The 13629-nt window shown below is 54.6% G+C and overlaps 6 protein-coding genes across 6 annotated transcripts; 3 read left to right on the top strand and 3 right to left on the bottom strand.

Annotated features, from left to right (window-relative positions):
- Window positions 1–278: 278 nt before the first annotated feature.
- BROUX77_001989 (uncharacterized protein) lies at window positions 279–1595 on the top strand (the record flags this gene model as incomplete). Its single annotated transcript, XM_073746479.1, has 1 exon — window positions 279–1595. One exon carries the CDS (start codon window positions 279–281, stop codon window positions 1593–1595), a length of 1317 nt encoding a protein of 438 aa, XP_073607071.1.
- Window positions 1596–2651: 1056 nt separating this feature from the next.
- Window positions 2652–3812, top strand: BROUX77_001988 (uncharacterized protein; the record flags this gene model as incomplete). The annotated part of the gene is made up of 3 exons (XM_073746477.1): window positions 2652–2667; window positions 2877–2980; window positions 3129–3812. 3 exons carry the CDS (start codon window positions 2652–2654, stop codon window positions 3810–3812), a joined length of 804 nt encoding a protein of 267 aa, XP_073607070.1.
- Window positions 3813–4817: 1005 nt separating this feature from the next.
- BROUX77_001987 (uncharacterized protein) lies at window positions 4818–5978 on the top strand (the record flags this gene model as incomplete). Its single annotated transcript, XM_073746476.1, has 3 exons — window positions 4818–4928; window positions 5042–5856; window positions 5924–5978. The coding sequence occupies 3 exons, from the start codon at window positions 4818–4820 to the stop codon at window positions 5976–5978; spliced, it is 981 nt and encodes a 326-aa protein (XP_073607069.1).
- A 192-nt stretch (window positions 5979–6170) lies between these two features.
- Window positions 6171–7403, bottom strand: BROUX77_001986 (uncharacterized protein; the record flags this gene model as incomplete). The annotated part of the gene is made up of 2 exons (XM_073746475.1): window positions 6171–6483; window positions 6643–7403. The coding sequence occupies 2 exons, from the start codon at window positions 7401–7403 to the stop codon at window positions 6171–6173; spliced, it is 1074 nt and encodes a 357-aa protein (XP_073607068.1).
- Window positions 7404–8043: 640 nt separating this feature from the next.
- Window positions 8044–9444, bottom strand: BROUX77_001985 (uncharacterized protein; the record flags this gene model as incomplete). The annotated part of the gene is made up of 2 exons (XM_073746474.1): window positions 8044–8631; window positions 8725–9444. The coding sequence occupies 2 exons, from the start codon at window positions 9442–9444 to the stop codon at window positions 8044–8046; spliced, it is 1308 nt and encodes a 435-aa protein (XP_073607067.1).
- A 1409-nt stretch (window positions 9445–10853) lies between these two features.
- BROUX77_001984 (uncharacterized protein) lies at window positions 10854–12671 on the bottom strand (the record flags this gene model as incomplete). The annotated part of the gene is made up of 2 exons (XM_073746473.1): window positions 10854–12452; window positions 12534–12671. The coding sequence occupies 2 exons, from the start codon at window positions 12669–12671 to the stop codon at window positions 10854–10856; spliced, it is 1737 nt and encodes a 578-aa protein (XP_073607066.1).
- Between the last annotated feature and the right edge of the window lie 958 nt (window positions 12672–13629).

The raw sequence follows: 13629 nt of genomic DNA, 5'->3' as shown, positions 1-13629 counted from the left end.
AGCTAAGGCACGAAGAGGCAGAAAAAAGAGGCAGATACATGTTATATGAGACAACAAAGAGGATCTGAACCTCAGCCATGTCAGCTGCATGGCCAGGTGTTGCTTAGCTGTGTGTTTTATACATATACTGTCGATTTCCCCCAACTGAAGCTTGAGCTGCTTTTTCTTGGACTTAACTACATGACTTCCACGTCTTTGAAGTGACTGTCTGCCCCATAGTCTGTTACTGCCTGACTCTTTGACAACCCACCAGGCTCTTGGCCTCACCTAATACCAGGATGTCACCAGCCGGAGGGCCATGGGCTCCAGCAGCCCTGAGGCTCTTGCGTGTGGCATTTACAAAAGGCTCACGAGCTTTACGAACGAAACTCAATACTACCACAAACCAAGCTGGCCATGCCCGCTACATCACGAACAACGCCCGCCAACCAATTGCCACTACCACTGTGTCACGCCCACAGCGCCGTGTGCCCCGCATTAAGGCCTTTAGCACACCCAAGAAACAGACTGGATTCTTACAGTCTCTCCGCCGCTATCTGACCACAGAGTCTGGCGTTGCCCGCTTCGACCGCTCCAAGTTTCCCAAGTCGGAGACTGCTACACGCGTCACCCAGCAATCAGGCCGTGCACCCTTTTGCACCACGCTCCGCCCCAACCTGACCGGCGGTGCCATCCCCCGTACTGCTGGCGGATATTCGTTGAGCGGAGCCGCCGGTGTTCGGTACTTTTCCCATACCCCAACTTCCCCCGCACAGGTAGTCAACAATGTTTCTCAGGCCATGCGGGCCTTTTGTTTCTCGGGCCAGCGCGCTCGCTTCAACGGACTTGACAGTCACGGCAACGCCAACTTCCGTGCCATCTGCCTCGAAGACGAAAAGAAGGTCCAGAACGCCATCAAGGCTCCTCGCACCCTTCCTGGCTCCTTCGTCGACTTCACCATCAGCCCCACCGTCACTGCCCTGAGCCCCCTTGCTGCGGTTGACTTCAACGCTGGCTCTACCGAGGGTCTGGATAAGAAGACCATTGCCGCCTCTACTCTGAATGCCGATGGCGTCATGGATGAGCTGGCTCTGGACTTTTTGCGGGCTTGGAAGGATCTCTCAGTCGTATTCGAAGACCTGAAGAAGCTTTCTGAACTGGGGGATCTACCGATAACCCTCGAATCGTCGAATCGTATTCGCGTTCGATTCCCAGGCGTCGACGCCAAAACTCTTGACAATATTTGCGACGATCTAGGCATGCAGAGGGGAGTCATTGGCGAGGACCCTAGCTTTGGAAAGTCTCCAGACGTCAGCCTCGCCTTGAAGTTCCCTTTTGCGCCCGACATCGACGATGCAGATGCATGTGCCATTGCGTTGTCGCCTGAGCTCTCCCTTACGCCGGGCAACAGCATCCTAGACATGTTTGCAACTGAGGAAGACAATCCATGGCTCTCTGAAGTAGACGAAATGTCGTTTTTGGGGCCGTCCCCTCCCTATGCTGCCAGCTTGCCTAGCACTGGCTTTCACTGCTCCAACGACTTTGAAGGCCTTGCAGGCATTTATCGATTCATTGATGAGTGTGAGCGTGAACAAGCTCACAACCGCTTTAACTAACTTTCAGTCATTCTTTTTCCATCATTTCCTTCTATTCTCCAACTTTGATGCTAAACCGTCTTTGAGCTCACGTCAAGGCTCACGTCATTTCGTCTGCTCAAGCTGTTATACTTGACTTATTCGTCCCTTTGTCACGATTCCCACGTTCATTCCCCATTTCCTTTCTCGACCCCTTCATGTTTGACACACATATTTTTCCTTTGTTATGATGCTGTTGATTCTTTGCCTTGTATAAACCATAAATACCAAATAAAGATGCGTACTCTATAGTTATACTATTTCTTGCACAAACTGTGAAATGTAACGATATTACGTTGAAACATATTCATCACTAAACCCATGGACTATGACGTCGTTGAATCATAAGGAAAATATCTAGACGTTAACTTTCTACCCGAGCCCTAACAAAGGGAATATATTTCCGTTTTGGGAAACCCTGTCAATAACAGGAAAACACGTCCGATATGGTCTAGGGGCTAGGATATCTCGCTCTCACCGAGAAGGCCGGGGTTCGATTCCCCGTATCGGAGAATATATGAAAATAACTTTTCGTTTTCGAGTTTTTTTTTTTTTTTTTTTTTTTGTTTATGTGACTTCCATGGAAGAGCATAGACACAAATCAGAGAACTGAAAACGAGAAATCCGGCGGAATTTTTGAAAGCTTTATCGAGCTTTATCGAGAAACTTCGTTCCTGTTGGCAACTATGGTGTTCTCGAGAGTTCCATGGGAATACAGCCCACTAAAGCCTTTTTTTTTTTTTTTTATCTGATAAAGCAGGACGCACTGTGAAGCACAGCACAAGGTCTACAATATCTTACAGTGTAGAGAAATATACCCACACCGTACTACAGCCCACAAGAATTTTAGACTGGGCCATTCTTGCAAACATCCCAAACCTCCACCACCACTCGCCAGTTAAGCCTCCCGGACGTCTCCGCCACAAAGATCACACTCGCCCGATCTACGACCCGAGAAAATAGCCACCGTACCACCCACTCTCTCTTTATTTTCTTTTCCCTCTTTTCTTCCACAAACACACTTTACCAAGTGACATCATGGCGCCCAAGTGGGGTAAGTTCTTTCAACCTTGTGTCCCACTGCGCATGGGCAGGCTAGCTTACGACTCCGGGAAGGGAGCGTGTTGCACCCACAAGAGCAGGTCTCGGATGTACAGTAGAGGCAGAACGTGAAAGGCCTGGGTCCTGCAGACTCAGACTATCACTCACATGACAGCGTATGTGTTTCGGACCGGGCTGACCGCTGGCGTTTCCTTTCAACAGATGACGAAGAGGAGGGTGTTACCAGTGCCCCTCCTTCCCCCCCCCCTGCTGCCCCCCTCCGCCGTGGAGCCAAGTTTGACGACGAAGAGGAGAACGATAGCGATGTATGTTATGGCCACTCGATTTTTCGATGCACTGTGTATCTTGATATTCCAACGCTTGTGTTGCTGCTCAACATGGACCCTTCACTTTGTTCACGAAGTATTATGACAAGCCGCTAGCTAACCAGTTCAATGCTTCTTGATGATATAGGTTGCCGATGCCTGGGATGAGGACTCTGAGGATGAGGCCGAAAAGGCCAAGAAGGCCGCCGCCGCTGAAGCCAAGAAGGCCGCTGAGGCAGCCAAGCCCAAGAAGTCCAAGGCCGAGCGCATTGCCGAGCTCAAGGCCGAGCGCGCTGCCGAGCTGGCCGGCGATGGCTTCGAGGACTACGAGGACGACGCCGAGCGTCGCGCACGCCTCCGTCGCTCCGAGAAGGAGGCGGACCTTAGCCACGCCGAAGACCTGTTTGGCTCCATTGGTATCAACCCCAACCGCAAGGGTGCCACCATTGGCACGGCTGTGATCACCGATGCCAACGACCCCAGCTCGACGGTTGACATGACCAAGATGCCTCTGTTTAACCCCTTGACCAAGACCCAGTTCGAGAACCTACGCAACACGTTGGTCCCGGTCCTGTCGCAGTCGTCCAAGAAGCCTCACTACAGCCTATTCCTCCAGGAGTTCACCAAGCAGCTGGCCCGCGAGCTGGCGAGCGACCAGATCAAGAAGCTTGCCAGTGTGCTGACGGCGCTGGGCAACGAGAAGATGCGTGAGGAGAAGGCGGCGGAGAAGACTGGCAAGAAGTCCAAGGCTGCCAAGACCAAGACTTCGCTCAACGCCAGCCGGCCTGGCGTTGCTGATACCAACACCTATGAAGACGAGTTTGGCGAGTGAGTTTCCCCCTCCGCGGTTATTATGCCGGCATGAGATAGGGACAGGGGCAGCTACTAACGAGCACACAGTGACGACTTCATGTGAGAGCCTTGACACACCATATGCCGAAGCTGGTGCTCTGTGCATACGCGCAAATCAAGCGTCGCAACCGACCTCCCTGACGCCCACGAGCAAGCAGCCGTCCTCCCATGCGCTCCACCGAGGCGTGCATTGCCTCCACGTCCTGGGATCCATCGCCATGTTGTGTTCCTGGTGGTGGCGCCGACGCGCAACGGTAACTCGGACGCAATGGACGCGGGGGAGAATTATATGCTGGGACCACGGCTGGGTTGACTGGACATGGAGTTCTCCCGAGTGTTTGATTCTCTGGGGGTCGGAGGATGCAGATGATGGCGACAGCTTGGGAGAGCAAGGACGGCTGCAAAAAGGGGGATGGGAAGGCGGAGCGATACCACGACGCATTGTTTAGTAAACACAGGTAGTCCACACAGCCGCAGACAGATATAAGATGTTTATTTACGAGACGTGATGAGAAGCTGCAGAGTTAGGAGCCATGCATAGACAGATTTGGCCGCCTGGCCAGTGTTTTGCCAATTGTTTCACTGTGTTCCGGTGGTGTTGGCGATGTGGGGTAGTTAGCCATTATGCATACTTACTTGTATTATGCAGGCTCACATGCTAATTGCCGCCTAAAAGCGCCCCTCAGGGCCACCTTGAAGCCCGCCTTCAGTCAAGGCCTGATCAGGGGCTTCCAGCGTGCATTTCCTCCTCCACTTCGACCACGCCCAGCACTGGCAATCTGGCCAAGTAATATTCTTTTTTTTTCTTGGCTGCACCTGCACCTCTGGCCTCCGAGCTGCCGCTGTCTGTTGGTGGTATCTACCGAGCGACTTGTATTATTTATGCCCAGCCTCGCCTACATGTGCTCAACAGTCTCTTCTCAGTAGAGCCTTCTCTCCTCCGATCCTACGATACCCGCTCCGTCTGCGCCCGAAACACGCCGAAATGCGACGCGAGAGATCGATCCTTACGGCAACGCTGGCTGCAATGCTGCTTGCCGGCGCCGCGCATGCGTCCATTGGCGATCGCCTGCCCGAGTTTCGGGAGTGTGTGAATGTACGGACACCACGCCGGCTGGCCTGCGCCGGGCTATTTGCCTCTTCCGGGAGCATCCCCCTCGCCCCCGGGCCAGCTGCGAGCCCCATGGCTAACCCTTTCTCTCTCTGCAGATATGCATCAGCGAAAACTGCGGCGCCGATGGCTTCTCCCCCGTGACGCCGATCCCGCTGCTTCATCGGGCGCTGCTCTGGAATTGTCCCTCGGAATGCGACTACACGTGCCAGCACATCATCACGGACCGGCGCAAGGCCAACGACGAGCCGGTGGTGCAGTTCCATGGCAAGTGGCCATTTGTGCGGCTGCTGGGCATGCAGGAGCCGTTCAGCGTGCTCTGCAGCGTGGGCAACTTCATTGCGCACCGGCGCGGCCTGCGCGCCGTGCGCGCCTACATCCCGCCGCAGTACTCGCTGCGCAAGTACTACGAGGGCCTGGCCTACTTCGGCATGGCCTCGTGGGTCTTCAGCACCATTTTCCACACGCGCGACTTCCGCGCTACCGAGCAGCTCGACTATTTCGCCGCTGGCGCCTCGGTGCTGTACGGCATGTACTACACCGTCATCCGCTTCTTCCGTCTCGACCGCCCCGAGCGCCAGTTCCGCGGCATCCGTAGGACCTGGACGCTGGCGTGTCTGGCCATGTACGCCGGCCATGTCGGCTACCTGAAGCTTGTGCGATGGGACTACACGTACAACATGGCAGCCAATGTGGGCGTGGGCGTGGTACAGAACTTGCTCTGGACTTGGTTCAGTATCTCGGCGTACTGCCGTACCGGAAACTTCTGGTCGGCCTGGCCTGGTCTTACAGTTGCCTGGGTTATGATGGCCATGAGTTTGGAGCTGCTAGAATTTGAGCCGTTTGCACGTAGTATCGATGCACACAGCCTGTGGCACTTCGGGACCATATTTCCCACGATTCTATGGTACAAGTAAGTTATATGCTGCTGTGAGTCTGCCCCGTCTCTGACACTATCAACTAACACGCCACTTGCGTAGGTTTTTGGTCAAAGATGCCCAAGATGATCTTACTCGGCAGCGTATAAAGCGTTAGGGACGCGATTACGATGCCTGATAGCCAGGAAGTGATGGTAGAAATTTCCCGTGTTACCCTTTTTGAAGCTTTGGTGTTTCTTTGTCTGTCATACAAATATCATGTTTAGGGTCGGCGGAAAAGAAGGAGAGCGGTAGGCTATAATGAATATATAGAGAGACAACCTTCCAAACCAATACCGCTTCTAACTAGCTAATCGTATTGGTGAATACCCACAGGCGAGGGCATCATGAACATATCCCCATCACTGCCACATACACCCTTTACAGCCAGTGCCCCTCGTGCCAAAAAGCCTACCACGAAGCCCATAACCAATAAAACCAGAATCACCAAGCCCGTCAGGAAAGGCGAGACGCGCTGATCCTGCCAGCGTTGGTAGAATCTAATTGTGCCGACGCGCAAAAAGAACAGCTCATGGCCCACGTTTTCAAGGGTTGAGCACCCCTCGTGGTCGGGGTCAAGATGGATTCGCGGAGAGCTGCGTGGCGTGGGCGTTGTTTCGGCGCTGTAGAGAGAAAAGGAAAAGCGATACGGGAAGCGCCGGGTTATCCGGCGCAGGTCGCGGTGTGCGTTAGCTGTAGAGTCCGGATCAGGGAGTTAGTGGATGGGCTGGGTTGGAAGTAGGGTGTAGGGCTGGCTGGCTGACTGCAAGAGAGAGACTTACACCAGAGAGATAGTGATATCACCCTCGATTTCGGCCTTGAGTTCGATATCCAGCTTCAAGTTGAGGCCCAGTTTCAGCTTGACTGGCTGCTTCTCAGAACTTTGGATTTTCTTGACGGCCTTGGTTTTTTTGCCCTTCTTGTTCTTGTTCTTAGTAGTAGGCCTAGCTACCTCGGAGGTGCTTCCTGTGTCGGACGGGTCAAGCGTTCCAGACTCCCTGTCGCTGGTGCACATGCCCTCCCAGTGGGAGCTGGCATCGTTCCAGCTGGCAGAAGCCTCACTTTCCGATTGTTCGCTTTTGCGTGCAAACCAGGACGAGGCCGGGTCTGCAGCTGTAAGGTGTGTATTCCACGGGTGTCTAAAAGCACCAAGTTTGGTGATTTGGGGACTCTTCCCCAGGCTGATCTTTCCGGCCTTCTTCTTTCTTTGCTTTTCGCTGGCGATAGAGACACTACCGCCCAAGTCACTTCTGACTTCTTCAGGGAATGGTGTGCCGGTCCTGGACAAGGAAACTAGACGCGGGCTTTCAATCTTGGCTGCCGACAGCGACGGGACATTCGCGTGGCTACTCTTGGGCAGCTCGAGGCCGTCGACAATGTCGCCTGGGTCTGGCGTTGGAATCGATGAAGAATATCCAAAATAAGGTACCGTATACACAGGTTCGACGTGGGTGTTCTTGGACTTGCCATTGCTGTTAGCTTCAGGCAGAGAGAGGCGCCCCCTGGGGCTTTGAAGCGCGGGGACTTCAATGACGAAAGACATCGTGATGATGTCTCGTAGTGTGTAGAGGAAACTGATGAGGTGTTGTGTAGATTGTAGTGTAATGTGGGTAACGCTTCGAGAGGCGTGAAGCTTCAAGATATTGCACCGGAGGAGAACTATAGGACACGCAGGGAAAAATGAGGTCGTGAGCTAGGGCTAGGAGTAAAACGCCCAGGTTGAGCTTGTTTGGGAGACTGTGAGACTGCTGTGTCCAAGCCTTGCGTCACACGGCAGTAGCAAACATGCGATGTGAGAGGCTGGTGTCACCTTTCCCACCGGTTTCTTGCCGGAGCTCCCCCGGTCCGGTTACATAATAGAAACCGAGCCCCAACTTTGGAGGTGTACAAGAGAGGCGGAGCCGTGCGGGTTTATGGCTTATTTTACAGCAGGGCCTATTTGCTTTGTAGTACCCCAGACATGAATACATGAATCAAGGTTAACATCTGCGGCTTTGCATGTCTCGTTAATTTGTACTGGTGGCCGGGTTCCCCAAGGGAACTTGGCCTGAGTTCTATGCTACTACGTCCATGAAATGGAGGCGCTGATGGGCATTGCGACGCCAGCTCGCCACACCAAGCCGCTTATTCTGGCTCGTGTGGAAACCGACAACGGTCCACTACCAAGTGCAAGACCGCCCCAATCATGAGCTCAGAAGATCCCGCACCGACATGCCCCGCGCACTGCCGGCACTCTGGTGCTGTCCACCGGCATGTCCATAATGGGTCTCTGGCTCTCCACGCCTGTCACTATTCCGCATCAGCAGCGCAGCCGTGGCCTCGTGGTCCAGCCCCCGCGCATCTCGCTGTGGATATAGCGCCGGGCTTGTCAGGGCCGAATTCGGGAGTGTTGCGTATCCCGGGACGCCAATCCCAGGAGTCCCCGCAAAGCCCGGGCCCATGGAATACTGCTGTGGCTCAAAGGCCGGTGATGTCGTGCTAGAGACGTAGCTGTCGCATCGGTAGTCTGCTGTTGACGTTGAGGCGACAGATGAGCACGTGTCGACCATGTCGATGTCGTTCGCCACGGAGCTTCCCTTGTGGCATGCGCTGGGGTCGTTATCTTCGTCGTTTTCGTTGTCGTCGTCATAGTCCTCCTGGCACTGGGACTGGGGTAAATCAAAGGCTGCCAGGGGCAGTGAGCCGGCCGCGAAGGCATCTGCGCTGGCCTCTTGCTGGGCTTTGAGTTTTGAGACACAGTCTTCAAGATAGCGGACATATTCGATTGAGGCCTAGATTGCGAGAGTCAGTTCCGTCTACTCAGATGAGTCAAAGGCTTCAAAGCAACCGTGGTGGCATTTGCCGGGTATAAGACGGTGTCGTACCTGGAGGATGGCTAGCTTGTGCATCTCGCCGGTACACGCCGGAATCATGTTCTTCAAAACAGCAAACTCTTCGTTCATCTTGGAGCGCCTCCGTCGTTCAATCAGGCTGTGGGCCGTCTTCCGCGCCTGTTTCCGGCCGGCAACGGCATTTGCCGCAGCAGTCTGCTTCTTTTTGGGCAGCGGAGCAGCGTCGGCAGGCATCTCTGATGCAGACTCGGCCGACGCCGCGTTCGTGTCGGTTGCAGTTGAGTCGGCCGATACGCCCTTTGTAGTCGGTGATTGCGGCGTTGCTTTGGAGGGTCTTGCCGTGTCCTGGCTGCTTGTCTTGGGCTTCATTTGGATGATTTTGCGCGAGAGGGTTGGCGGCGGCGGAAGAGTAAAGGCGTTCTTTAGATTCCCGGCCGATTTGCTGGAAGAGAGTGGTGCCCGCCTGCAGGACTTGACTGTTTCCGAGGGTTGGATAGGGTATGTGTATGCTGTCATCATGCTTATGCCGTGGCTTTTGCTTCTGCTTTTGCTGTTGCTTTGGCTTTGGCTTTCCGCGGCGGTGGAGAAGGAGGACATATTTGCTTCTGAGGGTTCGGCTGTAGGCTTCTCGGCATTGTGTATTGCGGGAGGGGGAAGCTCAAAGGCTATCTGAAGACAGGTGATCTGACTGATGTCATCTTTGCCTCTGATTTCTGTTGATGATGGGGTGAGAGGGAGGCGAGACTGAGGCATTCTGAACTATCCGTGAGGGCTGGCTGGAAGTGGTGGGGCAGATTTTGATTGCTGGGTACGAAACGATGCTGGATGAGAAGAAGAGAAGCAATAACAGGGTGGATATAATCCGGGGATAAGTGCCTGTACAAGTAGAACGAATAGCTAGATCAGGTAGTTTTAACGAAAAGAGTCAGGAGAGGAGGACGAGCACGGGTAGCCCAAACGCCAGAACAGACTGGCAAGGCTCTCTTTAAGCACAAACTATGACCGCAACGTGCTCGCAACGCAAATGCCTAGTTTTATGGCGCGTCTAGAGCCAAGTTGAGCTTGTCTTGATGGAGTGCCAGAGGGAGGAGGGATCATCTCGAGGAGGAAGAACCTAGACAGCACCAGTCCAAGTTAATTCGGCACGCGCAGTTCTACAGCGACAGGGACCAATGGCAGCATGAGAAGCAGAACATGTTATCTGGGGCTCGGCAATCCAATCCGATCTGACCGACTTCTTGCGGGCAGGGGAGTTGAGCCAGAGTTACTACATACATACATACATACATTTGGACACAGGCTCTGAGGGGGAGGGTTTTCAGGTCGTACGCAGCCAGCGCCAGCCGAGATTTTGCCTGGTAAAAAAGAAGAACTTTGGCAGCTGCACGAACACGCAAAGTCGCTGTCAGTGCTCGTCCGCCGTCTTTGGGCTTTGGGCCTGGTCTGTCTCCGAGCTCGTAAAACTGCCACAATTCTCAACTACCACCAGCCAGACATGGCTATCTTAACCCCTCTGGGCTGGACGGCCAATCACATGCAAGAGAGCCATGGCCAATCACAGCCCACCAAACCGGCACATGGCTTGCAGATTGGGAAGGCACAATGACAACAAACACTAGCTCGTTATTTTACTGCCGAATTGATTGTTCTTTTAGCTGGTTGACTCGTGATTTATTTTTAGCCTCGAGCCGTGCACGAGTCCCATGAGCTGGCTGTTTCCGTTTTTTTTTTCCCGGACTTTCTCTTTTCGTGCGGCATCTTTATGGGTCGCGTCTCACTGGGTGCAAAATATATCAGAGTTGCCACCTGGCACAAGGCTGCAAAAGCCTGTCAGCCTGCGACCACGTGTGTGGCTAAACGGCCCAAAAAAAAACATTGAGCCGCCAAAAGCATACGGGCCGCTTCTCGAGCGTCGTTACAGCCGCAGCTCCGTCCAGGTGCGCACGTGCTCCTTTTAAAGACTTGCAGTAAAGTGCAACACACTCGGCGTTAAACCAGATAACATTAAGAGACCCGAAGAACTAGAAAAGAAAAGACAACCAAGAAAACAACCAAAGACTCAAGACCATCGCTTCCCAATATGCATGCCAAAGACGCCAGACCCGCAGCTAGACTGCCGGGTTCCGCAAACTAACTCCTCGTGACGCTGCCGCACTTCTCTTTTACTCGTTCGACGGGTAGACTACCTTAGTGGTAGCCATAAACTCCTCCTTGATGCTGCGCATGCTGACAAAGCGGCCCAGGAGCGTCGGGCTGCCGGCCTTGTCGTTAGTGCCTGAAGCGCGCGAGCCGCCAAAGGGCTGCTGCCCAACCACAGCGCCGGTGGACTTGCAGTTGATGTAAAAGTTGCCGGCGGCATCTCGTAGGCGGTCCTCAGCGAAGCGCACAATCTCGCGGTCGGCCGCAAACACGGAGCCCGTGAGCGCGTACTCACCGGTGCTGTTGATCAGCTGGCACACATTCTCGAGCGCGCTCGGCGCCGCATCGTCGTACACGTACGCCGTCAGGATGGGGCCGAACAGCTCGGTGCTTAGCAGCTTGTGGGTCGGGCTACTCGTCTCGTAGATGGTGGGCGCAATGTAGAAACCCTTGGACTTGTCGTACGTACCGCCCGTCAACAGAGTCAGCTCGGAATCCGTCTTGGCGGCGTCAATGACGCCAGCTAGCTTGTCAAAGGACCCGCTGTGAATGACGGGCCCCATGAAGTTGGCTGCCGTGCGGGGGTCGCCCTGCACAATCGACTTAGTGTGAGCTACCAGCTTCTCACGGAACTCGGGCCACACCGACTTGGCGACATACAAGCGTGACGTAGCACTGCACTTTTGGCCCTGGTACTCAAAAGCACCACGCACCGTCTGGAGCACAGCGTTGTCCAGATCAGCCGAGGCGTCAACCAGGTGGAAGTTTTTGCCACCAGTCTCACCCACCACGCGCGGGTAGGACACGTACCGGCCCTCGGCAATTCCCTGACCAATCTCGCCGTAGAGCTTGCGGAACACAGCCGTGCTGCCGGTAAAATGCAGAGCAGAGAACTGGCGGTGCTTGAGAACAATCTCGGTAATCTCAACTGCATTGCCAGGCACGAATTGGATGACATTGGGCGGCAGGCCAGCCTCAAGGAGGATCTTGTAGACGAGCCAGTTGCTGAGAATGGCCGAGTCTGAGGGCTTCCAGACAACGACGTTGCCCATTAAAGCAGGGGCGCCGGGCAGGTTGCCAGCAATAGCCGTAAAGTTGAAGGGAGTCACGGCATAGACGAAGCCCTCGAGTGGGCGGTACTCGACGCGGTTCCACACGCCAGGTGAGTTGTGCTTGGGCTGCTGGGCGTACAGCTCCGTTGCATACTTGACATTGAAGCGGAAGAAGTCGGCCAACTCAGCTGCGGTATCGATTTCTGCCTGCCAGGCATTCTTGCCCTGGCCGAGCATAGTGGAAGCCATGAGCTCGTAACGGTACTTAGTAGAGATCAGGTCGGCGGCCTTGAGGAAGACGGCGGCGCGGTCGGCAAACGGCAGGTTGGCCCATGACTCCCGAGCAGCCAGGGCGGCATCAATGGCGGCAGAAACATCAGCGGCGGAGGCGGTCGAAAACTCGGCGACGGCAGAGGCGTGATCGGCGGGGTTGGACTGCTTCAGAGTCGCTGTGGTCTTGATTTGCTTTCCGCCAATGACAATGGGAACCTGCAAAGGTAGCTTCTTACCGAGCGACTCGACGGCAGCTGTCAAACCGGCGCGTTGGGTGGATCCCTGTGCATAGTGATGCTGTTATGACGCGGTTAGCAGTTAGCAGCTGGACGTCATATTGGATGTGGTGTTGGAAGATGGGGTGCTGGGCCGGCCTACATTGGGCTCGTTGTCGACGGCGGGAGTCTGGAACGAGGCAAAGGTGGCGTAGGTGGCTCTCGAGGCCGACGAGACTGAAGCCCGCAGGCTGAGTCTGGAGCTTGCCAGAGAAGCCGAGCGCATAGTAAAGGGCGCCATTTTGAGAGTTGCGTGTGAAGGGGGAAGCTCAAGAGGAGACTACTGTGGGGGACGGGAGTGTTGGAGGAGACAGAGACTGCAAGAACGGCAGAGAAGAAGAAGAGACGACGACAAGTAGCCCGGGAAGCGCGCTGTTAAATTCTCTGCACGGCAGCTCAGCAATGTCGCTTCAGCCGCGGTATCCCTTGGCTGTTTGGCTGTCAATGAAGCTGCAGCTAAGCTTCACCAATTGGAGCGCCGGCTTACTGCGGCCTAAGCATGGGTTGTCGTGTTCAGTGGGGCTTTTTCCCCAGAAGCCTTGGCTAAGCTAGGCCCCCCCCCCCCAAAAAGCCACCAATAAAATCAGCAAAATTAACCCAGAAGCCTGTCGCAAGCTGACGACATCGCGAACAAACCCGAGATCGGCAGCCGTTTTCTGTGATTTTTTTTTCTCGACGCTCTGGGACCAACAGGGCTTCGCGATCCTGAACGCGGCATATCACGGCTTTGGCCCTGCTGAAAACGCTGGCCCCGCTTTTGTCGTGCCTGCAGGAGCTACACGGTGCTACCACTTGGTCAAGGGTGATTGATGAAGGGCACGTGAGGGAGGGTGTGTTGTGTTGCGAAACTGTGAATTCAAGAAATTTGGAGTGGGATTATCTGGCCATTGTGTCAATGAGGCGCCGCTGATGGGCTCACACAATGATATGAGTTGGTTTGTTGACTACCGGAGACGCAATTCGTTCGCCTACCTGCCCTCCAGGCTCAGCCAGCCTGTGCCAGCTGGCAGTCTGACCCCACATCAGCTTGCGAGATAGGATCTGCCGGCGGGAAGGAACAAGCACGCATGTATGCACAATGCAAAATCAGAGGTTCACGTGACAATCTGTTTCCACCAACCAAGACCCTTCCCCTCCTTCACAGCTGGGCGACGGCACATTTGCTCCTACACAATCTCGTTGTTCACATTCTGCTATCA

Source organism: Berkeleyomyces rouxiae (genome assembly GCF_048999995.1).
Source record: "Berkeleyomyces rouxiae strain 22BRR77 chromosome Unknown BrBRR77_ptg000002l, whole genome shotgun sequence".
NCBI lineage: Eukaryota > Fungi > Ascomycota > Sordariomycetes > Microascales > Ceratocystidaceae > Berkeleyomyces > Berkeleyomyces rouxiae.
Note: the sequence above shows the minus strand (reverse complement) of the source record. Positions and strands in the feature narration are given on the sequence as shown.